The sequence below is a fragment of the Bos mutus genome, chromosome 6 (genome assembly GCF_027580195.1).
Source record: "Bos mutus isolate GX-2022 chromosome 6, NWIPB_WYAK_1.1, whole genome shotgun sequence".
Classification (NCBI taxonomy): Eukaryota; Metazoa; Chordata; class Mammalia; order Artiodactyla; family Bovidae; genus Bos; species Bos mutus.
The window spans coordinates 21,840,672-21,866,448 of NC_091622.1; the positions used below are offsets into that span (position 1 = coordinate 21,840,672).

Here is a 25,777-nt window from a genome sequence, read left to right on the forward strand (position 1 = left end):
ATCCTCTGTCAACCCCTTCTCTTCCTGCCCCCAAACCCTCCCAGCATCAGAGTCTTTTCCAATGAGTCAACACTTCGCATGACGTGGCCAAAGTACTGGAGTTTCAGCTTGAGCATCATTCCTTCCAAAGGAATCCCAGGGCTGATCTCCTTTAGAATGGACTGGTTGGATCTCCTTGCAGTCCAAAGGACTCTCAAGAGTCTTCTCCAACATCACAGTTCAAAAGCATCAATTCTTTGGTGCTCAGCTGTCTTCACAGTCCAACTCTCACATCCATACATGACTACTGGAAAAACCATAGCCTCGACTAGACGAACATTTGTTGGCAAAGTAATGTCTCTGCTTTTGAATATGCTGTCTAGGTTGGTCATAACTTTCCTTCCAAGGAATAAGCGTCTTTTAATTTCATGGCTGCAATCACCATCTGAAGTGATTTTGGAGCCCAAAAAAATAAAGTCTGACACTGTTTCCACTGTTTCCCCATCTATTTGCCATGAAGTGATGGGACCAGATGGCATGATCTTCATTTTCTGAATGTTGAGCTTTAAGCCAACTTTTCACTCTCCTCTTTCACTTTCATCAAGAGACTCTTTAGTTCCTCTTCACTTTCTGCCATAAGGGTGGTGTCATCTGCATATCTGAGGTTATTGATATTTCTCCCGGCAATCTTGATTCCACCTTGTGCTTCTTCTAGCCCAGCGTTTTTCATGATGTACTCTGCATAGAAGTTAAATAAGCAGGGTGACAATATACAGCCTTGACATACTCCTTTTCCTATTTGGAACCAGTCTGTTGTTCCATGTCCAGTTCTAACTGTTGCTTCCTGACTGCATATAGGTTTCTCAAGAGGCAGGTCAGGTGGTCTGGTATTCCCATCTCTTTCAGAATTTTCCACAGTTTGTTGTTATCCACACAGTCAAAGGCTTTGGCATAGTCAATAAAGCAGAAATAGATGTTTTTCTGGAACTCTCTTGCTTTTTTGATGATCCAGCAGTTGTTGGTAATTTGATCTCTGGTTCCTCTGCCTTTTCTAAAACCAGCTTGAACATCAGGAAGTTCACAATTCACGTATTGCTGAAGCCTGGCTTGAAGAATTTTGAGCATTACTTTACTAGCGTGTGAGATGAGTGCAATTGTGCAGTAGTTTGAGCATTCTTTGGCATTGCCTTTCTTTGGGATTAGAATGAAAACTGACCTTTTCCAGTCCTGTGGCCACTGCTGAGTTTTCCAAATTTGCTGGCATATTGAGTGCAGCACTTTCACAGCATCATCTTTCAGGATTTGAAAGAGCTCAACTGGAATTCCATCACCTCCACTAGCTTTTTTCGTAGTGATGCTTTCTAAGGCCCACTTGACTTCACATTCCAGGATGTCTGGCTCTAGGTCAGTGATCACACTATCCTGATTATCTTGGTCGTGAAGATCTTTTTTTGTATAGTTCTTCTGTGTATTCTTGCCACCTCTTCTTAATATCTTCTGCTTCTGTTAGGTCCATACCATTTCTGTCCTTTATAGAGCCCATCTTTGTATGAAATGTTCCCTTGGTATCTCTGATTTTCTTGAAGAGATCTCTAGTCTTTCCCATTCTGTTGTTTTCCTCTATTTCTTTGCATTGATCGCTGAGGAAGGCTTTCTTATCTCTACTTGCTATTCTTTGGAACTCTGCATTCAGATGTTTATATCTTTCCTTTTCTCCTTTGCTTTTAGCTTCTCTTCTTTTCACAGCATTTGTAAGGCCTCCCCAGACAGCCATTTTGCTTTTTTTAAATATGGTACCAGCTGGCAAAGGAGAACTATTTAAAGGGCCCAGCTCCATTTTCTGCAGAGAAACAAGGAATGGCAGATTAGGAGCTAAATAGCAATAAATTAATAACTGGCACAGCACTTTGTTATACCTGGATTGTGCTTTTGTGCATAATTTGAAATAACCATAAACATTTTTTTATAAAGGTAAAATTGGAAACAAAGACCTATAAATAAAGAAATTATTGAATAATCTATGGTATTTCCATACCACAGATTACTATGCAGCAATTATGAGGTGAGTATCTAGATATATGCACAAATATTAAGCCTTTAAATCATACTATTAAGTAAAAATTAACAAAATTTTAAACTATTAAATGAAATGAGTATAATTAATATAATAATACTGATTATAAGATATGCACATACACAGATTGTGTATTCAGAAGCAGAAGTCCTAATATTACTTTGTAAGATTCTATAATTCATTCTTATGTATAAACCAACACTAAAGCATCTCACATAATATCTTAATTGTATTAGAACTGTCTTTGTGCAATTTTTTGTTGCCTTTGAACTAACTGATTTATAGATAATACAGAGGTAAAGATTGTCACAGGTCAAACTGACTCAAATTTCAAATTAGTAAAGTTCTTAGAACTTCTGAATTCATATAATGAAAATCTGTGTGTGTGTGTGTGTGTGTGTGTGTGTGTTTCTTTTAGACAGATGTTGAAAAAGTTATAGCAGTTGCCTGGGACATCTTTCAGCCCCTTCTCTTTGGACTGATTGGAGCAGAGGTGTTAATTACAGCTCTCAGACCAGAAACTATAGGTAAGAATTTCAAAGTACTACTTTTGCTAAAATCAACTCTTTCTATCTATATTCAGTTGAAATATCTTTAGTAGGTATGTGTCCACTGATTCCTGTTATTGGAGTAGTTGGTTAGAAAATAATGTTTGTCAATCTAAGACAGTAAATTTTACACCTTTAATATTGTTCCTTGTAAAGCAAAGTGACACTGCTGACTACCATTAGTAAAATGCAGGTCTGTTTTCCCAAGGGTAAAAATGGTCATGTAGCCTTGCCCTGGTCAAGAGCCAGAATCTTAAAGATAACTAGTGAGTCCTATAATATGTAATAATATGTACCCATAGAATAGAAATGTTTGTTCATTCATTCTTTTATTCATTCACACATTTGCTGTGGTGGTTAGTCGCTCAGTGGTGTCTGACTCTTGTAACTCTATGGACTATAGCCTGCCAGGCTCCTCTGTCTGTGGTGTTCTCCAGGCAAGAATACTAGAGTGGGTTGCCGTTTCCTTCTCCAGGGATTCCCTACGAAGGAATCGAAGCTGAGTCTCCTGCATTGCAGACAGATTCTTTACCAACTGAGCTACAAGGGAAGCCCACACATTTGCTAGCCATCATGTTAAAACTCTCTTAATTCATAGCACTTTATTTAAAAATTAATTTATGCACATATACTCATTATTTCCTCCTTTCCTTGCATCACATTGTTTTTCCATCCATGCAGGGGCTGCTGTTCCCTGCCACCTCTTTCTGAATCTCATGCATAGATTCTTCCCATTTTTTCATACATTTTCAAGTAGACTTGTCACAGTTTCCTCCTCTTTAGAAGTTAAATGGATTTTAATCTCTCTTATCTTGAAATAATATCATCCCTGATTCTGATTCATGCTATAGCATGGATGGACCTAGAGGACATTACACTAAATAAAATAAGCCAATCATAAAAAGACAAATACTGTATGATTTTATTTATATGAGTAAAATTCATAGAAATGTAGAGTAGAATGATGCCAGGGATCTTGGAAATGGGGAGATGGGAATTTGTTGTCTAATGGGTACAGAGTTTCAGTTTTACAAGATGAAAACATTCTAGATATTTGTTGCACAAAAACATGAATGTTTAACTTGATGCTTACTGAACTGTAAGTTTTTAAATGATTAAGATGGTGATTTTTGTTAAGTATGTTTTATCACAATCAAAATTTAAATAAGTACACACATATATATTTATAAAGGATATGTGTACATATATATATGTATATACATCCTTTCTCCTTTCACTGCTCTCCTCACCTACCATTCTCTCTCTCTCTTCCTCTTTTCAAACTTTTCCAAAAGGGTACCTATATTCCACTTTTCCATTTCAGTTCTCTTTCTCTTCCTCAGTGCATTTAAGTCTAGCTTCTGCCCTAACACACAGCCAACCCTGCTCTTACCAGTGGATTTATGTTATTAAGTCCACTGAATACTTATGAGTCTTTGTTTTACTTGATCTCATATCAGCATTTGATGCTATTAACCTCTTTAAAACACTTTCACATTGAAGTTTGAAACTTTGTATTTTCTAGTGCCCTTTGAGTCTTTACAGTATATATGGCTTAATTGCTGCTCCTATGCTTCTCACTCTTTATCACTTTCCCGAGCTTATCTGCACAGTGACTTTGATTATAAACTATATAATTCCAAAATCTTTATCTCTAAATTTGTATATCCAGTGCTTTCTTGGACATCACCACTTGTAAGCCCCACAAAACTCTAAACTCAATATGTCTCAATCTTCCTCATCATCTTCTCCCCAAACCTTCAATGTTCCCTCCTGGGAATGGTATTATCTCTTTTGTACCTTGTATTTCAGCAACAAATACCTTTGAAAATATACCAACCTGAGAGAATATCCTCCAACAAAAAGCTACAAAACTTTTATCTGTTTAAAAAAAAAAAAAAAAAACTTTATTGCAGATTTACATTAGGGCTTCCTGCAATGTCTTTCCCTTTTACAAGCCTTTTCAACTTGAAAAAAATTGTTCTCAATTTTCTGTTCCTTTTTGAACTTAATTGTTTTCAACTGTAAAATGAGCCTAATTACCCCACAGCTTGTAAGGATTTAGTAAAGTAGTGCACTTAAAGCTGACTGTGGAACCTGGCACAGAGTAAATACTCAACCAATGTTACTTTTTAAAATATTAACCCTGTTAGTTAGCAGTCACTTTAGCTGTGGCTTTCTCAGGTCCAGTAGCCTGCAATGGCCAAGTCACAATCCCTTATTTTGCACATCAGGATGAACTTAACTTTACCAGCAAAGAATTCTAAATGCTGATTGAATGAAGTAGCTATATATGACAACAAGGGCTAATAGGCTGTCAGTATACACACCAGTATGATGAAATAGATGTAGAGTGCTGATGTCTGTTCTGATTGGTCAGTGCCCAGCCAGCTCTGTTCTGATTGGCTCATTGCATTCATAATGGCTTATAAATATTTTGAATATCACCTCTTCGTGTTCTGTAAAGACTTCTCAACCACTTTGTTAAAAACATTAATGTTTTCTTCTCCTATGCCCCCTTACCAGTATGTTTAAACTGTATTTGCCTTATAGTATATTAATTAGTTGTTTATGTTTCTGTCTTTGATGTTTATAGAAGCAGAGTCTGTGTATTTACATTTCTGTGTACTAGTACCTAGTTCAAATCCTGCCATGTATAGTTATTATTGTATAAATTCTTTTAAAATAAACACATGAAAGAAAGTGTTGTTCTTGCTATAAAGCATAAAATAACGTTCAAATCTCCTTTGTAAAAATTTAAATATGTTTAATTTCTGTTTTTATTTTAGGGGAATACTCTGGTTTCTCTTCAGGTCTAAATAAATCTTTCACATTTTACTAAAAAAATCAGGGGGAAATACCTTCTTTTAAACAAGTGGTCTGATTGATCCTTAATATTGATGTTTTAATAAATTATGCCTTGCCATTTTATTTTTTTAATTTTTGAATGTGTTTAGGCTTCTGTTGAAAGAATTTTGAATCAGTAACCATGAGATTCAGGGTTTTTTTCTTCCCCTCAGTATTTCCTTATGTCTGAAAACTGAGTATTTCTTACAGGTCTTTGTGTTGCCACCCTGGGCATTGCAGTATTAATACGAATTTTGGTCACGTATCTGATGGTGTGTTTTGCTGGTTTTAACATTAAGGAAAAGATATTTATTTCTTTTGCATGGCTTCCAAAGGCCACAGTCCAGGTAATGATGGATTTTAATTCCTATTTCTATATGATATCTTGAAATTTTTAATAAGAGAGCTTGTTCAAATTTGGTGAAAATAAGTATATGAAGTTTGATTTATGATAAGATTTTATACTGATTTACTCTTTAAAAGTTTTATTCTTGGTTTATTGATTCATTAAGTATGACAGCTCATTTAAATTTCTTTAGACCACCAGAGTACAACTAAAAATCCAATAAATCCCTATACTACTAGAAAGTAGTAGTACATAGCAGGAAGGAAGAGTTTGAAATTTTATCAGTCAGAGCTCTCTAAATAACCCAGAGATAGTTATTCACTCTCTTCATTTCAATAAATAGCATAGCCCATCTTAGTATTGAAATGTATGTGACTATATGATTGATGATCAGTTATGCTTGACTACAGTCTTTATATATAATGGAGAAAGATTTATTGAGAAATAACTCAGAACATGTTTTATTTCCTCGATTATTAGTTGATATTTAAAATTTTCAAACCAGCTGAACCTCCTGACAAACAATCATATGACCCACAATTTGCGCACTCCAATGAACAAGGCACTAACCAATAGGTGCTTAGAAGGATTTGCCAGGTATTTGGTAGCATACCTGTAATTGCTAATTAAATTAGAACTGTACAGATCATCGTTTGTTGCAAATGTAACATATCCCTGATGGTATTGTATATTCTCCAACTAATTACAAGAAATGAGACTTACTTGTTTCATCCTTGATTATTTTGTGATTATTTAAGTGTATAAATTTCTTGTTTCATGAAACGAAAATCAGATGTTAATTTAGGAAGCTTTGAGAGATATGTATGCTGCTCTGGAACAATATGTCAGATTTTGTGTGGCTGCAGGGTTAGGGCATTATTCCAGAGAAGTTTTTCTTTCAATTATACATTCATAGGCATCTGAGACATAAACATAATGGCTAAGAATGCTATGAAGTTAATACAGTACGGTACGTAGAGTTTCTCCCTCTAACAGTAGTTTTTCCTTTTAACAGTGATAGGAGTTTAGAGAGTTTAGAGTAGTTTCTCCCTCTAAAAGTAGTTTCTCCTTTTAACTGTGTCTCCTGCCTCCACACTGCCTCTGGTAACTTTAGCATGTAGAAAAAAAATCACTCTAGTTGCTTTGGTATGAAAGATTTGTTTCTAAAGTTAAAATTTGAAGGATGGCACTTTCCCGCTCTGAAAACAAGTTTTAAACTAAGGAGAAATTATCCAGGATGTCTTGAATAACGCATGTTCTCAAACAATTATTGTACAGAATTTCCCTTTTTCTTCTTTTGCCACTGCACAAGAAACAAGACTTTCTCATATATTTTTTCCATGTTAGTGTTCTTTAAACTATTTTTGTCTATGACCCATAAGAAGTATACTTTAAATGACATCTCATTTAATGTATGTTAGTAAACATACAAACCCTCTCAACACACACACACATACACATTTACACATACAACAGAGAACTGAAAGGGAAATGTGTATTGTAATGTGTGCAGTTCTTGCTGAGCATTCATGAAATGTTGAATTAGTTCTGGCACAAGGTGATATACCATAGCAAAGAGCCCTCAAACGCAGGGACTAAATGAGAGACTTTTTATGTCTTTCTAACCAGTGGTCAAGAATGCCCATTCCAGAGCTGGCAAGGTAACTGCTGTTCTTGTGCCTTTCATCCATGAGTCCAGCTTTCACCATTTCCATCCAATGGCAAGGGGAAAATAGTAAGGTCCGTTTCTTTTCAGGGAACAATTAAAAGAAGCATTTATCACTTTCGCTCACCTGTCAGTGGCCAAAACTTAGATATATAGCTACAACTATTTGCAAAGAAGACTGAAAAAAAGAAGTCTCATTTGAACAGCAATGTGACCAGCTAAAACTCAGCCACTTCTATTATAGAAGGGTAAAGGGGCATTCAGATATCGTGGGCAATTAGTAGTCTCTGCCGCTGTGTCTCATCCACACTGATATTTTCTCTTCTGTTGTGTTGTCCTGGAGATCAACATTGTTGCGTTCTGTGAAATAAGGGGATAACCAGGTTGATTAATGTATTTTTCCCTTGTGGCACTGATAATATTGCATTTTGTCTCTAAAAGATTTTTCATAATACCTCCCAATAGATAAATTTTAAATAAAACATTTCACCAATTCCTAAGGCAAAAAATTAATCAAATTCCTAATAAGATCAACTTCAAGTTTCAAAGGTGCCTACCACTTTCAAGTTTCTTAATGTTTAACAATTAGTTTAGGCTCTGAAGCGATATTCTTACGTTTTTTCATTTAAAACTTCACTATCTTCCAATAAATATCACTGCATTTTTTCATCTTATCCTTTCTTAATTCCAAATTCCTAAAGATGAAAGAATGAGATGACCAGTAACTTTCATCTTTATTCAGGAGGAATTTAGTATATTCTTGTTATGGTTAATTAATATCCTAAGTCTGTATTTGCCTGGTGTTTTGAAATATATCTGCCTGATATTTTTGTAAGTTTGCCTTATTCAAATAGGTACATATGAATCATCCTTCTTTCCCTTGGCAAGGGCAGGGAGAGCTTTCAGATCATTAAAGTCAACTGCAGTACATTTTGAAAGAGGACTAAGAGAACTTTCATAATTGAGCAAAAGAATAAGACATTTGTTTTTGCAAATGATAATATAATTCACCTTTTTTCTATGTGCTTGTCTTATAATGCTTCCAACTTTACCTTTAACCTTTCTTAGGCTGCAATAGGATCTGTGGCTTTGGACACAGCAAGATCACATGGAGAGAAACAGTTAGAAGGATATGGAATGGATGTGTTGACAGTGGCATTTTTGTCCATCATCATCACAGCCCCAGTTGGAAGCCTACTTATTGGTTTGCTCGGCCCCAGACTTCTCCAGAAAGCTGAACAAAATAAAGATGAAGAAGATCAAGGAGAGACGTCTATACAAGTTTAGAGGTGAAAAGAGAGAATGCTGAATACAGCCCTCAGAAGCATGCTGTCAGTGCCTGCTTTTGTCAACTAGCAGAGACTAGTTTTATCCGGATGGATATTGACATATTTAGTGTTTAAGTGTAAATTAATAGAACCAGAGTGTGGCTTTTTTTAAAAAACAGCATTTTTAGCTATTACCGGGACGGTGGTAATGTTCTACGTCTGCAACCTGCTCCCTTCCTTATTTTTTTTTCTTCAAATAACTATTCATCACTATCTCTTAGCTTGTATAGGGACATGTATACTTTGGGCTTCCCTGGTGGCTCAGCGGTAAAGAATCTGCCTACAACACAGTAGATGTAGGAATCACAGATTTGATCCCTGGGTCGGGAAGATCCCCTGGAGGAGGACATGGCAAGCTACTCCAGTATTCTTCCCTGGGAAATCCCATGGACAGAGGAGCCTGGGGTTGCATGGACCAAAGTGACTGAGCACACGATACCTAAGTGTACTACCACAATTTAATTTCAGTGTCCTGCTTTGCTAGTCAACAGCTTGCTCTGACTTAGTGTTACCATCACAATTTCATAATTCATGGTCACCTAACCTTTCATGCCTTGAATTGTTTTGGGCCCTTTTTTCTTTTTGTTTTTAAATACCATAACACAATCCTTCATCCATTTCTACTTTCCTTCTTAATCTGCCTCTTTTCCATTTCTACCTCTCGTACTTGTCTTTCTATGAAGTAGTATTTCTGATTGTTCCCACCAAAAATTTTTAAAAGTACACAAAATATTTTTATTGGTTCTTTCTCTTGCACCTGTCCATGTGTCAAAGACTAAATCCTATCCCCATAGTTAGCTTCACAGAGCCCCCCATTTCAGTGGCTCATCTGAGTTTCCTTCTACCTAAGCAGTGTCCTGACCTAGCCCTTTGTTTTTTGTGACCCACATTTTCAGGCTCTTCCTGTTCTCTAGGTAAGAGATAGCTAATTTTTAAATCTATGTCAGCCTCATGAATACCATATTAATCAGGGTAAGATAAGCTGCTATAATGAAGAAATGAAAAATTAAATACTTAAATAGAAAAATTTATTTTCCTCTTACAAAACCAGTTGACAGGGTTACTCTGCTCATGAGGTTTATTCAGAGACCCATGTCCTTCCATCCTGAGACTCTGCTGTGCCCTAGCTTAGGACAAAAGTCCCCTTTCTAGTCTTCAGGAAGAAGGAAAAAAAAGGAAGCCCAAGACAAGCAATTTATTTTTAAGGAAGTGATGTGGCAGCAGATACATCTCTCCTCTTACATTCTGTTGGTGATAATCACACCCACCCAGCTGAAAAGTATTATCTCTCACTAAGCATTCACATTCCCGGGAAATGGAAAGACCAGATTTGAGAGCCAGAAGTACTATCGTGTTGGGTGTTACCATCACCTAGTAGCATATCCTTGCAGGTTAACAAGGACTATCTAAAGATGTAACTTTAACCAAAAGAATGACTTCCATGGCAAGAATTTCAGGAATTGTGACATGCCAGTAGAGAAGATAAGAAAGTCTTACCTCAGAAGTCTCATTTTCTCCCACTTAATCAACTGACCATTTCTGCTTTTTTGTATCACTTGTTAAGTTCCTGTACTCTAGGTCAGCTCCTGCCTAGTTGTTAGAATAATCATGTTTAGATAATGTTGTCATTAGACTACCTAAGGTTCTGATTTAATAGAGACAAACATATGAACAATCTGTAAAAAGGGCTATAAGTACTCTGACAGAAGTGAGTATAGGGTACATTCACCCTTCAGACTACTCTTCCAACCCTTCCCATCATGACTTTCAAGCTGTTCGAGACCAGCTTAATTTTTATTAATCTAACATAATAGGAAGCCAGAGAGTTTTCATTTTTACATCAGCCTGACTCTGGTTCCTCTATGGGACTGTATTCCCTTAGTGTTTATGTTCTCAACATGGACCAGACTAGTTTATACCAAAGTTCAGAGAGGTGAACTTCCTTGGCCAGATGCGCCTTGGTTGTAGCACCATAAACTTAATGCTCATCTGGTCCTCTACTTTCACAGGCTCTGAAACTAGAGTCACCCAACAAATATTTACTAAAGCCTTTGGTGGCCCAGGCACATCATAAAGACTAATGTTGTTACCATCTTTAAGGATCTGACAGTCTGATTGAGGATAGCGACCATTAAACAAGAAGTTGCAAAACAGTGTGATAAGTGCCATGAAGCAGAGAGTACAGGGGTGCCAGGGAGCTCATAGCAGGAGTAACCCATAAATCAGGGGGAGGTGCACTTTAGGCGCCCACTCCAGTGTTCTTGCCTGGAGAATCCCAGGGACAGAGGAGCCTGTTGGGCTGCCTTCTATGGGGTCGCACAGAGTCGGACACGACTGATGCGACTTAGCAGCAGCAGCAGCAGCAGTTTAGGCACAGCCTCCAGAGAAAGTAGGACCTCGGCTAGGATGTGGGGATAATTAGGACTTAGCAAAAGGCATGGGAGACCCAAGGGTGCTGCAGTTAGTGCAGGTTCCCATGTTCACCAGTAACTCTTCTCCATGTAACATAACAGGCTTTCAATACTTACTAATACAAAATACAGTTAGTATAAGCAAATAAGAATGTTGTTGTAAATATTCAAGGCCCCAAGAAAGAATTAGAAATGGAAATTCAGAGTGTAGAAATAGTTGAAAATCCCCAAAAGTGACTGCCCATAGCCTATGCCATTTTCAGAGCATGTGGTGACTTTTTACCTACCCCTCCTCGGTGAGCAGCCACCAACCAAATCTCTGTGGCTCTCTGTCCAGTGGGCTTCCCTGGCAGCTCAGTGAAGAATCTGCCTGCAATGCAGGAGACCCAGGTTCCATCCCTGGGTCAGGAAGATTCCCTAGAATAGGAAATGGCCCACTCCAGTATTCTTGCCTGGAGAATCCCCATGGATAGAGGGGCCTGGCAGGCTACAGTCCATGCAGTCACAAATAGTTGGACAGGACTGAATGACTAACACTTCCACTTTCTCTGTGTGGTGTTGGTCTCTGCAGGACTCACTGTGAAGTCTCAGGTTTGTTTTGTCACCACAAAGTAAACCACAGCTCTTTTCTTGGTTGGTAAACTCAGAGTTAACTTGATACAGAATGCTGACTCAAGCCAATCAAACTTACCCCACCCCACCACAGATAGAAACCATTGCTCTAACCTCTGGGTGACTGAAAGAAAGGTGTATCATATACATACTTCTATCAGAGTACTTGTAGTCCTTTTTTCAGTTTGTTTCTGGGTTTGTTGCCTATTAAATTAACCCTTGAGGGGTGGGAGCCTTATCTTGGTCATCTTTGAAACCTCAGCAATTTTTACACGGTATGGAGCAGGGTGGGCATTTAGTAAATTGTAATGAACTGAATCAGTGAGGAGATTCTCTTTCAGTATCAGAAACCTACCTGCCGCATAACAGTTTAGATTTTAGTCCACTTAGTGCATCTAAGCTGCTCGGGCTACTACAACAAAATACCATAGACTGAGTGACTTAAACAACCAGTAATTATCTTCTCACAGTTCTGAGGCTGGAAGTCAAATGTGAGAGTTGCCAGCAATGATCAGGCTCTGATGAGAGCTCTCTTCCTGGCGTGCTAATAGCCTCCTTCTCACTGGGTTCTCACGGGGTGGTGGAAGGAGTGGGGTTGTGAGGGGATGGGAATGGAGGAGAATATGCAAGCTCTCTGTTGTCTCCTCTAATAAAGTCACTAATCCCACCATGAAGGCTCTAGCCTCATGACTTAATCTAATATAATTACCTCTCAGATTCTCCCTGTCCAAACACCATCACGTTGAGGGGTTATGGCTTCAGCTTATGAATTTAGTTGGGGGACAGAATTCAGTACACATCAAGGGCTTCATACTTTCAAGGACAGCGCCAAGCAAACACTGTAAACTTGCTCTCTTCAACACCCTTTTTTTCCTAAGGTGGGTGCTGTCAACCTCTCCTCTGAGAAGTGTTTGTTTCTCTTTAGGCAGACTGATTAGGTTTCTGCTTTTTAAGTTATTTTCGCCTTCCCGTGTTTTCCTTTCTGGTATTAACTTCATATAACATGGACTGGACTTGAGTGTTCTCAAAATGTCCTCAGTCATGTGTTTGCAAATGATCTCACCCATTGCATTCTTTAAAAATAGTAATGATTATTTTGTCTGATTACAAAATAATACATTTCCATTGCAGAAAATCTAGAAGGCAGAAAAGCACAAGAAAGAAAATGAAACTACTGTTAATGCAAACACCCATTTTATTTTGATTCTTTTAAATTTTACTTTTGCGGTCTGGGGGATGTCTTATTTTCAGAATGATACCTCATCCACTGAATTCGTTGGGTGAAAGGCAATATAAATATATTTGACTTCTGTGAAGATATATAGATTGAAAAATTTTTGTTGTATATAATGAATGCTAAGCCTTCCAAAAATTACTTATTCGCCCTGTAATATTCAAATATTAATTTTGCAATGAATAAAACAGACAAATCCCTGCCTTTACGGAGTTTATGTTCTAAAATCCATTCATTCACTCAAAATACACTTGTAACTTTCCTACTGTGTGCCAGTTTTGCTAGGTCCTGGGGAACACAGTGATGAAGAATACATTCAAGACGGAACTTGAATTCTAGTAGGAGACTGACTCTAATACTTGCCTTCAGAAAGCTTTCAAGGAAGTAAGATGTGTACAAATAGCTGTAATCCAAAGGAACGATTCAAAACTGTTCTCAGTGAAGAAAACTTCTTAAAGGTGATACGTGAACTGGATCTAGAAGAGTGGACATGATTTGGATTGATGAGTTGATATTAGGGAGTAAGGCAAAGAAAGGAACAGCTAGGTAGAGGGTTGGTATATTAGTGAAGTGTGAAAACAGTAAAGCCAGGGGTACAATAAATGACTGACACTTAAGGTTGATAAAGAGAAGTAGTGAGAAGTAAGACTGGAAAAGAAAGTTGGCGCTTAAATCATACCAAACTGGTCATTGGCCAAATTTCTATTTTTATTGAAGTGCTTTCAGAAGTACAGAACTATTTATATAGAAGATATTTTTGAAACTACTTTCATATCAAACTTAGGGAATACTGCTATCATGATTAAGGTTCTCTTTGTTCCTCAAAAGGTTTTTTGTTTTGCTTTTGATGACATTGTTGCAAATATAACCAATTTAACTATTTTAAACTTATCCTTGATTTTTTTTTCTTACCAAAAAGGCTTCAGATGTTTCTTTAGGTATTTTTAAGTGATTATTATTAAATTTTTATTATATTGTCTTTAAGTAAATGAAGGACATTACTTTTGAAACTTTTCAGAATATATTTCTATATGAATAATCTATGTAGTTTTGTGTAACAGATGGGAACTGCTTCCTACCATTTTGGGAGCAAGTGATATCACGTGCTTTAGTTGACTAAAATTAAATACGGCCTGAATCCTCTGACCTGGTGAGAATTTCAAAACTCTATTTGTTGATATGCCTCCCATTTTCCTTCAGTAAACCCTAAAGCACTTGAACTCCAGCAGTCCATGGCACGTGAGGCTTAGAGCAGTGTCTTGGAGGCAAGCAGGCTCCTCTCAAAGATCCTTCTTCCCAGCTTAACCGTTTGGTCTTCATCCCAGTAACCCTGGGAGTCTCCTTGCTTTTTCCTTTCCTACCATGAGAACAAAGCATTTCCTTAACCCTATAAATCACAAAGGACCTTGTCTACTCTTATAAAACAAGGAAGAAAATGACTTTCAGTCCTTATTTTCTGACTTTCAGAAAACAGAAAATGAGCTACCTATACCATGCTGAAGGTAGGAAGGGGTTAAAATACAAGAATTTCTTAGTCATCCAAGAAAGAGTTGTGATTTGAATAAAATCTTAAATGATAAATAAGGGGTAAAGGAACACTCCCCATAAACCGAATGACTTAAGAAAAAACATGGAGGCAAAAAGGAATTTGTGTGTGTGTGCAGGAGAAAAAGTCGTTTGGAGTATCAAAGAGGGAGAAAAAAGGAAAGGTGAGTTTGTCTTTCTAAGAAGTTTGGACTTTCTGTAATTTGTCTTTGTCTATGTTGTAGGAAGCTTGGGGATTCCAGAGAGGGAACTTTAAGACCACCTTTGGCACTGAGAACCCAAACTTTCTGGGCCCATCTTCAAGAGCAGTTCTGCTTCTATTTGTTTCATATGAAGGTTTCCACATAAGATTTCACGGTCCGGGGGGGGGGGCGGAGGGGGCGGGGCGAGGAGACAAAGCAAAGGTTTTACACTGATAATAGGATATTGAATGTTTACTTTGTACTAAGCTCTGTTCCAACAAGAGATGACAAGAGTGAATGTCGACATTCTAGGAATCAGTGAACTAAAATTGACTGGAGTGGGTGAATTTAACTCAGATGACCATTATATCTACTACTGCAGGCAGGAATCCCTCAGAAGAAATGGAGTGGCCATCATGGTCAACAAAAGAGTCCGAAATGCAGTACTTGGATGCAATCTCAAAAACGACAGAATGATCTCTGTTCATTTCCAAGGCAAACCATTCAATATCACAGTAATCCAAGTCTATGCCCCAACCAGTAACGCTGAAGAAGCTGAAGTTGAACGGTTCTATGAAGACCTACAAGACCTTTTAGAACTAACACCCAAAAAAGATGTCCTTTTCATTATAGGGGACTGGAATGCAAAAGTAGGAAGTCAAGATACACCTGGAGTAACAGGCAAATTTGGCCTTGGAATACGGAATGAAGCAGGGCAAAGACTAATAGAGTTTTGCCAAGAAAATGCACTGGTCATAACAAACACCACCTTCCAACAACACAAGAGAAGACTCTATACATGGACATCACCAGATGGTCAACACCGAAATCAGATTGATTATATTCTTTGCAGCCAAAGATGGAGAAGCTCTATACAGTCAGCAAAAACAAGACCAGGAGCTGACTGTGGCTCAGATCATGAACTCCTTATTGCCAAATTCAGACTGAAATTGAAGAAAGTAGGGAAAACTACTAGACCATTCAGGTATGACCTAAATCAAATTCCTTATGATTATACAGTGGAACTGAGAAATAGATTTAAGGGCCCAGATCTGGTAGAAAGAGTGCCTGATGAACTATGGACTGAGGTTTGTGACATTGTACAGGAGACAGGGATCAAGACCATCCCCAAGGAAAAGAAATGCAAAAAAGGCAAAATGGCTGTCTGGGGAGGCCTTACAAATAGCTGTGAAAAGAAGAGAAGCAAAAAGCAAAGGAGAAAAGGAAAGATATAAACATCTGAATGAAGAGTTTCAAAGAATAGCAAGAAGAGATAAGAAAGCCTTCCTCAGCAATCAATGCAAAGAAATAGAGGAAAACAACAGAATGGGAAAGACTAGAGATCTCTTCAAGAAAATCAGAGATACCAAGGGAACATTTCATGCAAAGATGGGCTCGATAAAGGACAGAAATGGTATGGACCTAACAGAAGCAGAAGATATTAAGAAGAGATGGCAAGAATACATAGAAGAACTGTACAAAAAAGATCTTCATGATCCAGATAATCACAACGGTGTGATCACTGACCTAGAGTCAGATATCCTGGAATGTGAAGTCAAGTGGGCCTTAGAAAGCATCACTACGAAAAAAGCTAGTGGAGGTGATGGCATTCCAGTTGAGCTATTTCAAATCCTGAAAGATGATGCTGTGAAAGTGCTGCACTCAATATGCCAGCAAATTTGGAAAACTCAGCAGTGGCCACAGGACTGGAAAAGGTCAGTTTTCATTCCAATCCCAAAGAAAGGCAATGCCAAAGAATGCTCAAACTACTGCACAATTGCACTCATCTCACACGCTAGTAAGGTAATGCTCAAAATTCTCCAAGCCAGGCTTCAGCAATACGTGAACTGTGAACTTCCAGATGTTCAAGCTGGTTTTAGAAAAGGCAGAGGAACCAGAGATCAAATTGCCAACATCCACTGGATCATGGAAAAAGCAAGAGAATTCCAGAAAAACATCTATTTCTGCTTTATCGACTATGCCAAACCCTTTGACGGTGTGGACCACAATAAAGTGTGGAAAATTCTGAAAGAGATGGGAATACCAGACCACCTGATCTGCCTCTTGAGAAATCTGTATGCAGGTCAGGAAGCAACAGTTAGAACTAGACATGGAACAACAGACTGGTTCCAAATAGGAAAAGGAGTACGTCAAGGCTGTATATTGTCACCCTGCTTATTTAACTTATATGCAGAGTACATCATGAGAAACGCTGGACTGGAAGAAGCACAAGCTGGAATCAAGATTGCTGGGAGAAATAGCAATAACTTCAGATATGCAAATGACACCACCCATATGGCAGAAAGTGAAGAGGAACCAAAGAGCCTCTTGATGAAAGTGAAAGAGGAGAGTGAAAAAGTTGGCTTAAAGCTCAACATTCAGAAAACGAAGATCATGGCAGCTGGTCCCGTCACTTCATGGGAAATAGATGGAGAAACAGTGGAAACAGTGTCAGACTTTAGTTTTGGGCTCCAAAATCACTGCAGATGGTGACTGCAGCCATGAAATTAAAAGACGCTTACTCTTTGGAAGGAAAGTTATGACCAACCTAGATAGCATATTCAAAAGCAGAGACATTACTTTGCCAACAAAGGTCCGTCTAGTTAAGGCTATGTTTTTCCTGTGGTCATGTATGGATGTGAGAGTTGGACTGTGAAGAAGGCTGAGGGCTGAAGAATTGATGCTTTTGAACTGTGGTGTTGGAGAAGACTCTTGAGAGTCCCTTGGACTGCAAGGAGATCCAACCAGTCCATTCTGAAGGAGATCAGCCCTGGGATTTCTTTGGAAGGAATGATGCTAAAGCTGAAACTCCAGTACTTTGGCCACCTCATGCGAAGAGTTGACTCATTGGAAAAGACTCTGATGCTGGGAGGGATTGGGGGCAGGAGGAGAAGAGGATGACAGAGGATGAGATGGCTGGATGGCATCACTGACTCGATGGACGTGAGTGTGAGTGAACTCTCGGAGTTGGTGATGGACAGGGAGGCCTGGCGTGCTGCGATTCATGGGGTCGCAAAGAGTCGGACACGACTGAGCGACTGAACTGAACTGAACTGAAGCTCTGTTCCAGACACTTGCCACACATCAATTTATTCTCACAACACCACCACATCCTTTACAGAGAAGAAAAACCCAAAGCTCAGAGAGATTATATATTTCCCTGTGGCCCCAAAGCTACAAAGTGGCAGTGAATTTTGAGCGCAGTCCTAACCCCAGAAAGTGCTCCTTTTAAGGCTGTACTAAAATTGACGTAAAGAGAAACACCGTCTAAAGTTTTGACAAGGTACTTCCGGCACATGCATCCCGTGGCGTTGCTTTTTGGCTCAGCGGCCCTCTGAGGTCAACGCCATCTCCGGACTTTTACAACACAATAAGTCAATACTCTGAAGAGACGTGGAACGGGTAGAATAAACTGAAAACACACCAGGCGGTTCCAGAGGGCTCCAGAAACCTCCGTCTCCGAAGGATGGGGCGACCGTGACGCCACTTAAACGCGTCAGCTCAGCCCGCAGTCGGCAGCCCCGCCCCTTCGCATTAGCCCCGCCCATACTCTGGCGATCTGTAGCGTTTGCCTCAGGGCTGCGCGTGGGCCCGGTGGCGGTTGCTGTGCTCCCGCGTCGCTCCCTGGGCAGCGGGAGCTGCTGTAGAGATTGTAGGTACAGCCAATTTGTCTTTACCCTTCCTTTCGGCACTAGTCCCTCGTTTCCCGCGGTCTTTCCTCTCCGGTGGCGCCCAGGAACGCCTTCCCGTCTCCTTCGCTCTAAGGAGCGTACGCCTGCTCCTTTGCCGGGCTCTAGGGAAACAGCCACAGATGTTTATTTCTTCTCTCCTCTCTCTGACTCGTTTCTTTGCTCCCTCACCCCACGTGTCTCTCTATTCTCTCCGTTCCTCTTCCATTTCTTTCTCTCATTTTACGGAGTACTCGCAGATAAGAAAGAAGAGGTTTGTCAGTCAAGACTGACAGAAAAATTAATTTTATTAAGCGCAGACTCTCGTACAGATGGTGAATATCTGCAAATGAACGTTCGCAAGCTCCTGTGATTGAAGGTGTGCTCCAGGATTGGTTGCTGATACTGGAAGGCTCACCTCCCTCCTCCCGCGCCCCTCACCCCGCCTGTTTCTTTCGGCTTTGATCGCCGTGGACAAGCCCTTCAGATCAGTGCTTTTGAAGGATAGAGGGCTGTTGTTGCACAGGTACCATGTGTCAGGCTTATCGTGTAGGAGTCCTTGTGAGAGGCCTGCACCTGGCCCACGACGCCGCTCTGTGTGTGTCCTGTAGTCTATAAAAGATCAGATGGGATGATGGAGAGGAAAGATTGGCTTGGGTCGCACCGAGAAAGGTCAGACCCCACTAAATAATTTTCCATAAGAATAAATAGTATTGTTATTTGTGCAACAGAAGTATGGGAAATTAACACGTTACTCTCACACGTAAAGAATTCAAACCCCAGACGTTTTGGTCACTGTGCCTATGAAATGGATATTCATATTTACTACCTTCTGTGAGTACTAGAATTTATACCACTGGTTTTGTCAGTTGACTCTCTTGTTTTAACTCCTGCCCAATACCAGACAAAAGGATAGAGGCAGGTGCAGTAATAGCAATATATAAAGTAACATTTTTATTGCACTTCCCATTTTGTACATTATTTTCATACTCATCCTGTTTATACAACCTGTGAGATAAAGTTGGTTAACAAAGCTCCATTTTACTGAAGAGGGAAGTAAACACTGAGATTAGGCAGTCCCTGGAACATAGTACTTCCCCGTCCCTGGAACATAGGCTTCCCTTGAGGCTCAGACGGTAAAGAATCTGCGTACAGTGTGGGAGATCTGGGTTCGATCCCTGGATTGGGAAGATCACCTGGAGTAGGGCACCACAACCCACTTCAGTATTCTTTCTTGGAAAATCCCATGAAGAGGGGAGCCTGGCGGGCTACAGTCCGGGGGTCACAGAGTTGGACACCACTGAGCAACTAAGCACAGCACACTGAAACATAGTACGATATACAGTAAATACATTCAGTAAATAACTTAAAAGGGAAGATTTTCAAGGAGCTACACCATATTTTCTTTTGTATTCTCTAGACCCAGAGGTAAGTCTAGCAATAGTAAGCTCACAAATATAAGCTAGAGAGGTCGAGTGACTTGCCCAGGTCAGTGACTTGCTGAGATATTTTTAGGGGATTTGCCAGGCATTGTGAATATCATGGTTAAAAAAGACTGGCAAGATTCCTGTCTCATGGAACTTACATTTTAATGAAGATACAAAATAAACAGGTAAACAGTATATGTATAAGGAAACTTGGATAATGGTGAGTACAGTGAAGAAGTAAAACAGTGTGAAGTGAGAGGACCTCAGAGAGTGGTTACTTTAGATTGATTGGTTAGGGAAGGCCTCTCTGAAGAGTTGATGTTTGTGCTGAGACCTCAGTGACATAAAAAAGCCAGCCAAGGAAATACTGGGGATCAGAATATTGCAGGTAAAAGAAATTACAGTTGCAAAAACCCAAGGTAGGAAAGAACTTGACTCTTTCAAAGAACATCATTAAGAATGCTGTAGCTGGAAGGTAGAAAAAGTGGAACAAGATGAGCTTGGAGAGCATAGGTAGGGGCCCAAGCATGTAGGGCTTTGAATCGGTCATGGGGATCTACCCATAAGCTAGGAATTTATTTATTAAAAGTGTGATGAGAAACCAACAGGGAGTTTTTTTGGTAGGGAGTAATACAATCTGATTTATTGTATAAAGATTTGTTCCACCTGGTATGTGGTGAATGGGCCATAGGGGATGGGGGGCAAGACTAGGAGCAGAATGTGGTAATCCAGGAAGGAATGACCATAGTTTTGGCTAATGTGGTATAAACCACATCGTTGGGTGTGAGATATATTTGGTGGCATAACCTACAGACTTGATGATGTTTTAAATACAGGAGTGAAAGAAAGAAGCTTCTGGATTTTTGTATTGAGCCTTCAATCAGTTCAGTTCAGTTCAGTCGCTCAGTCATGTCCAACTCTTTGCGACCCCATGAATTGCAGCACGCCAGGCCTCCTTGTCCATCACCAACTCCCAGAGTTCACTCAAACTCACGTCCATTGAGTTGGTGATACCATGCAGCCATCTCATCCTCTGTCGTCCCCTTCCCCTCCTGCCCTCAATCCCTCCCAGCATGAGAGTCTTTTCCAATGAGTCAACACTTCGCATGAGGTGCCCAAAGTACTGGAGTTTCAGCTTTAGCATCATTCCTTCCAAAGAACACCCAGGACTGATTGAGCTTTAGTGCATGATTTTTCCACTTACCAAAGAATCTGCCTGCAATGCAGGAGATCTGGGTTCAATCCCTGAGTCAGGAAGATCCCCTCCCTGGAGAAGGGAATGCCACTCCTGTATTCTTGCCTGGAAAATGCCCTGGAGAGAGGAACCTGGTGGGCTACAGTCCATGGGGTTGCAAATAATCAGACACGACTGAGCAACTAACACTTTTCCATTTACCAAATAGTAAAAACTTGGGAAGAAAATGTGTGTATAGGGGGAGTATTTTTATTTTGCTCACCTTACATTTGATCTGCTTATTAAAAATCTAAAGTTCTGAGTTTTGAGTTGTGTATATGGGACCAAAGATACAAAGTTGAGAGACATCAGCATGAATTAATAGATAAAACTGCCTAGGGAAAGTGTGTTCATAGAGAGCATTCCAGTGATTAGAGGTAAAACAGAGGAAAAGAAGCAAGCAAAGGAAGTGGAGTAAGCAGTGAGATAGAAAGAAAACCCGAAGCATGTGGTGACTTAAGAAACCAAGATGACAAAGCATGGCTAATGGTACTGACACATGCTGAGAGGTAATGTAAAATAAATGACTGCTGAGTTTTGATAAGCGCAATAAAGAGTATGTGTGATGTGAAGAAATGGACGTAGCTTGTGGATATCTCAAGATATTTCACTATGAAGAAGAACTGAGAAATGGCATATATGGGGTCGAAGTAGAATTCTTAACCATGGGGATGCTTAAGTATGTTTTTAAGCTAATGGGAGTGATCCAGTGTAGAGGGAGAAAATATTGTACAAGAGAGAAAATGTAGCTCTTAAAAGTGGGGTCTCTCAGAAAGTGAGAGGGAATTGAGTCCAGGGAATATGTAGAAATGTCGACCTAGGAACATGAACATAAAACATAGTAACGAGAAGAAAGGCAGCGAGTATAGGTAGAGATGCAGATACAGGGGTGGATTCAGTGATCAGAAGATGAGTTTCTGCCTGAAGTTCGTAGAAGGAACATTTGGATGAAAGTTTTAAGAGGTGAAGAGAAAATATAAAAATAGTCATTTTGAACACAGAAGCAGTCATACTTGTCTTAGTTCGTTCAAGCTGCTATAACAACAACGAAAAATACAGTCTGGTTGTCTTACAAACAGAATTTTTTTCTCACGGTTCTAGATGCTGAGAGGTCCAAGATCAAGGTGCCAGCAGATTCAGTGTCTGGTGAGGGCTCAATTCTTGGTTCATGTGTGTCTGAAAAAGGCAAGGGAGCTCTCTGGGTCTCTTTTATAAGAGCATTAATCACATTCATGTGTGCTCTGCCCTCATGAACTAATCACCTCCCAAAGGCCCACCTCCTAATACCACCATCACAATGAGGGTTAGGATTTCTACATATGGATTTTGAGGAGGTACAAATATTCAATCTGTAGCAATACTAGAGAAGCATAGTAGCATAGCTGGGCAGAATTGAGTGGCCATTTGATGTTTGTGGCCTTGTGAGTGTGTAGCTAAGATAGGGTGGAAAAAGGATCATAGGAGCCAAGGAGATCAAGAAACTGAAAGATGAGAGTGGTGGGTGGGCAGCACTTGGGTGTCAGTAGATAAGTTAGTGGCTAACCTAGTCCTTGAACCCACATATCCTGCCTTAGCATAACGTGGTACTATTTTACTGACAGAAATGATTCAAATTGTTACTGTTTTGTGCCACCTACACTTCCAGTTAACATTTTCTCAAAAATTGTGGCCTGATATTTTTTGTTCCATATGTCTAAATTCTAGATTTTCAATGACTGGTATTTCTAACTCTTTTGTCCCTTTAATATTTACTTGTTAAATGTTTTGGCTTGTTTATCTGTGTGTGTGTGTGTTTTGTTTTTGTTTTAAATCAAATTTATTATCATTCATATATATACTATTCATAAACTATTTGTTTATTTAAAGTATACATTTCAGTGCTTTTGGTGTATTCACAGATATGAATAACTGTCACTATGGTTTTGGAACATTTTCATCACCTTAAACCCCATGCCTTATTGCTAAAAACTTTGTGTCCTCCCCATTCCTAACCCTGCTGCTGCTGCTGCTGCTGCTAAGTCACTTCTGTCGTGTCCGACTCTGTGTGACCCCATAGACGGCAGCCCACCAGGCTTCCCCGTCCCTGGGATTCTCCAGGCAAGAACACTGGAGTGGGTTGCCATTTCCTTCTCCAATGCATGAAAGTGAAAAGTGAAAGTGAAGTCACTCAGTTGTGCCCGATTCTTAGCGACCCCATGGACTGCAGCCCACCAGGCTCCTCCATCCATGGGATTTTCCAGGCAAGAGTACTGGAGTGGGGTGCCATTGCCTTCTCCGTTCCTAACCCTACCCAACTACTAATCTACTTTCTGTCTCTGTAGATTTCCCTATTATATACTTTCACATAAATGGATAATATGTAATCTTTTGTGATTGGCTTTTTTAATTTAGTATGATGTTTTCAAGGTTTATCATAGCATGTATTTTTAATGGCTGGATAATATTCCGTTGTGTAGGTGTACCACATTTTGCTTATCCATTCATCTGCTGATGAATATTTGGGTTGATCTGCCTTTTGGCTATTATTAATAATGCTGATATAAATATTTGTTTATAGATTTCTGTGTGGAAATATGTTTTCTTGAGAATATACCTAAGAGTAAAATTGCTAGGTCATCTGGTAACTATGTGAAATCATTTCAGGAACTGCCAGATTGTTTTCCAAAGTGGCTGTATCATTTAACATTATCACCAGCAGTAGAGGAGGATCCTATTTCTCCAAATCATTGTCAATACTTGTTATGTGACTTTTATTTTAGAGAGATATAGTTGATATATGATATTATATAAGCTTCAGGTGTACAGCATAGTGAGTCACAATATTTAAACATTGTACTCCATTTATAGCTATTACAATACATTGGCTGTATTCCCTGTGCTGTACAATATATCATTGCAGCTTGTTTGTTTTATACATAGTAGTTTGTACCTCTTAATCTGCTACCCCTATATTGCCCCTCCCTCTTCCCTCTCACCACTGGTAACCACTAGTTTGTTCTCTATGTCTGTCTGTTTCTTTTTTGTTATATTCATTAGTTTGTTTTAGATTCCACTTATAAGTGAAATCATACAGTATTTATCTTTGTTTTTTAAAACATTCCCATGCATATGTGTTTATTAAAGTACAAAAGCCAACATTTTAGGTGCTAAAGAGAAGATGAAGGAGGAGATTTGGAACTCCTGTTTATAGAGCTGAGATGGCCAATAACAGGAAGACCTGATCTGTAGTCCTTCTAATAACAATAATAATAATATCATCTGGATACTCCTTTACATTTTGTGTTATACTTTCATTTTCTCTTATCTCATTTGAATTTATAACTACCTTTTTCGGATAAGAAAACTGAGGCTTAGAGAGGTTAAGGATCTTGACAAAGGACACATAATCAGAAAGCAGCAAAATTATTAACCATGGTATTCTGATAATAAGTCCCATATCTTTCACAGTAGCAGTTTGCTTTTACACTTTTTACACTCCATTATATCCAAAGTGATAGCAAAGAAAAACTCTGCTAAGTAGAAAGTCATGGTTGCCTGGAGTCCTCATACAATGTGAAAACATTTTGTACGTGTTTAAAATCCAACAGTTAATGGGATTAGATATTTATCCACCATTTATTATGTTAGGTAATTCAAAGAACTCAGAAATGATTATGAAATCAGCACTGATTCAGTCTACTGAGAAAACAGGTGAAAATGCGAGTCTCTGAGAAGCATTTCTTGGATCCCATGTATCGTACATGGAGAAGAAAATGACAGCCCACTCCAGTATTCTTGCCTGGAGAATCCCATAGACAGAGGAGCCTGGCATGCTATAGCCCATGGGGTCACAAGAGTCAGACACGACTTAACAACTAAACTACCACTACCATATATCATATGTGCTTCCACAATACCCTGCTGCTGCTGCTGCTGCTAAGTCGCCTCAGTCGTGTCCGACTCTGTGCAACCCCATAGACAGCAGCCCACCAGGCTCCTCTTCCCATGGGATTCTCCAGGCAAGAACACTGGAGTGGGTTGCCATTTCCTTCTCTGCCACAATACCCTATACTGACTAAATTCTATATAAGGAAGAATACAGTGCCAGTTACTTAGTGTACTCTCAATATTTATTAAGTGAAAAAGGGATGGTAATCAAACATGCAGTTATCATACTGGGGTGGATCCTACCATAAGAATGCAGACTGAAGGGAGCTTCTACAAGAATAACTTCTTAAACTATGTAGAATTAGCTGGGCCAAAAGCCAGGGTGTGGAGTGAGGAGACAACATATAAAATTGATAAAGTCTTGAAGATGTAAAGCATGACCACAGTGAAGAACTACAGTTTAGTACAGTTGAAGTTTAGAATGCCAAGTGAAGAATAAGGAGATACACAAGGACAAAGTTAGCTGTTATAACAGAGGGCTGTGTAAGCTGAGTTTGAGGAGTCTGGGTGTTTTTCTTCTATGGGAAGCTATTCAAGAATATTAAGCAGGTCACTCAACATTTTAGAAGATTACTCTGCATTATGAAAATTACAGTAGGGAGGACCAAGGCTAGAAAAATGGGGAAAACCATTGGAAAGGCCATTATGGTGTTTAGGGAGAAAGGTGCTTATGGCCTGGACTGTGGTAGTGGCAATTTACATGGAGAAAAGTGGAAAAAATTTTTAAATATTTAGGACCTTGTGTTATG

At 39.3% G+C, this 25,777-nt stretch overlaps 2 protein-coding genes across 8 annotated transcripts in view; both read left to right on the forward strand.

Annotated features, from left to right (window-relative positions):
* The window catches only part of SLC9B2 (solute carrier family 9 member B2), a 64,596-nt gene extending 50,810 nt beyond the window's left edge, over positions 1-13,786 (forward strand). For 4 of the 6 annotated variants that reach the window (XM_070372071.1, XM_070372073.1, XM_070372072.1 and 1 more), the window contains 3 exons: positions 2,472-2,580; positions 5,659-5,795; positions 8,529-13,781. In XM_070372071.1, the coding sequence (XP_070228172.1) occupies positions 2,472-2,580; positions 5,659-5,795; positions 8,529-8,747 (465 nt within the window). In that variant the 3' untranslated portion in view covers positions 8,748-13,781. Of the gene's footprint in view, positions 1-2,471; positions 2,581-5,658; positions 5,796-8,528 lie in introns of all 6 variants that reach the window. The other 2 variants (XM_070372075.1, XM_005890474.2) reach the window with 2 other exon arrangements.
* Positions 13,787-18,316: 4,530 nt separating this feature from the next.
* SLC9B1 (solute carrier family 9 member B1) overlaps positions 18,317-25,777 on the forward strand; it is a 69,786-nt gene continuing 62,325 nt past the window's right edge. Inside the window, exon 1 of one of the 2 annotated variants that reach the window (XM_005890480.3) lies at positions 18,317-18,424. The gene's annotated coding sequence lies outside the window, so the exon portion shown is untranslated. Of the gene's footprint in view, positions 18,429-25,777 lie in introns of both variants that reach the window. The other variant, XM_070372078.1, reaches the window with a different exon arrangement.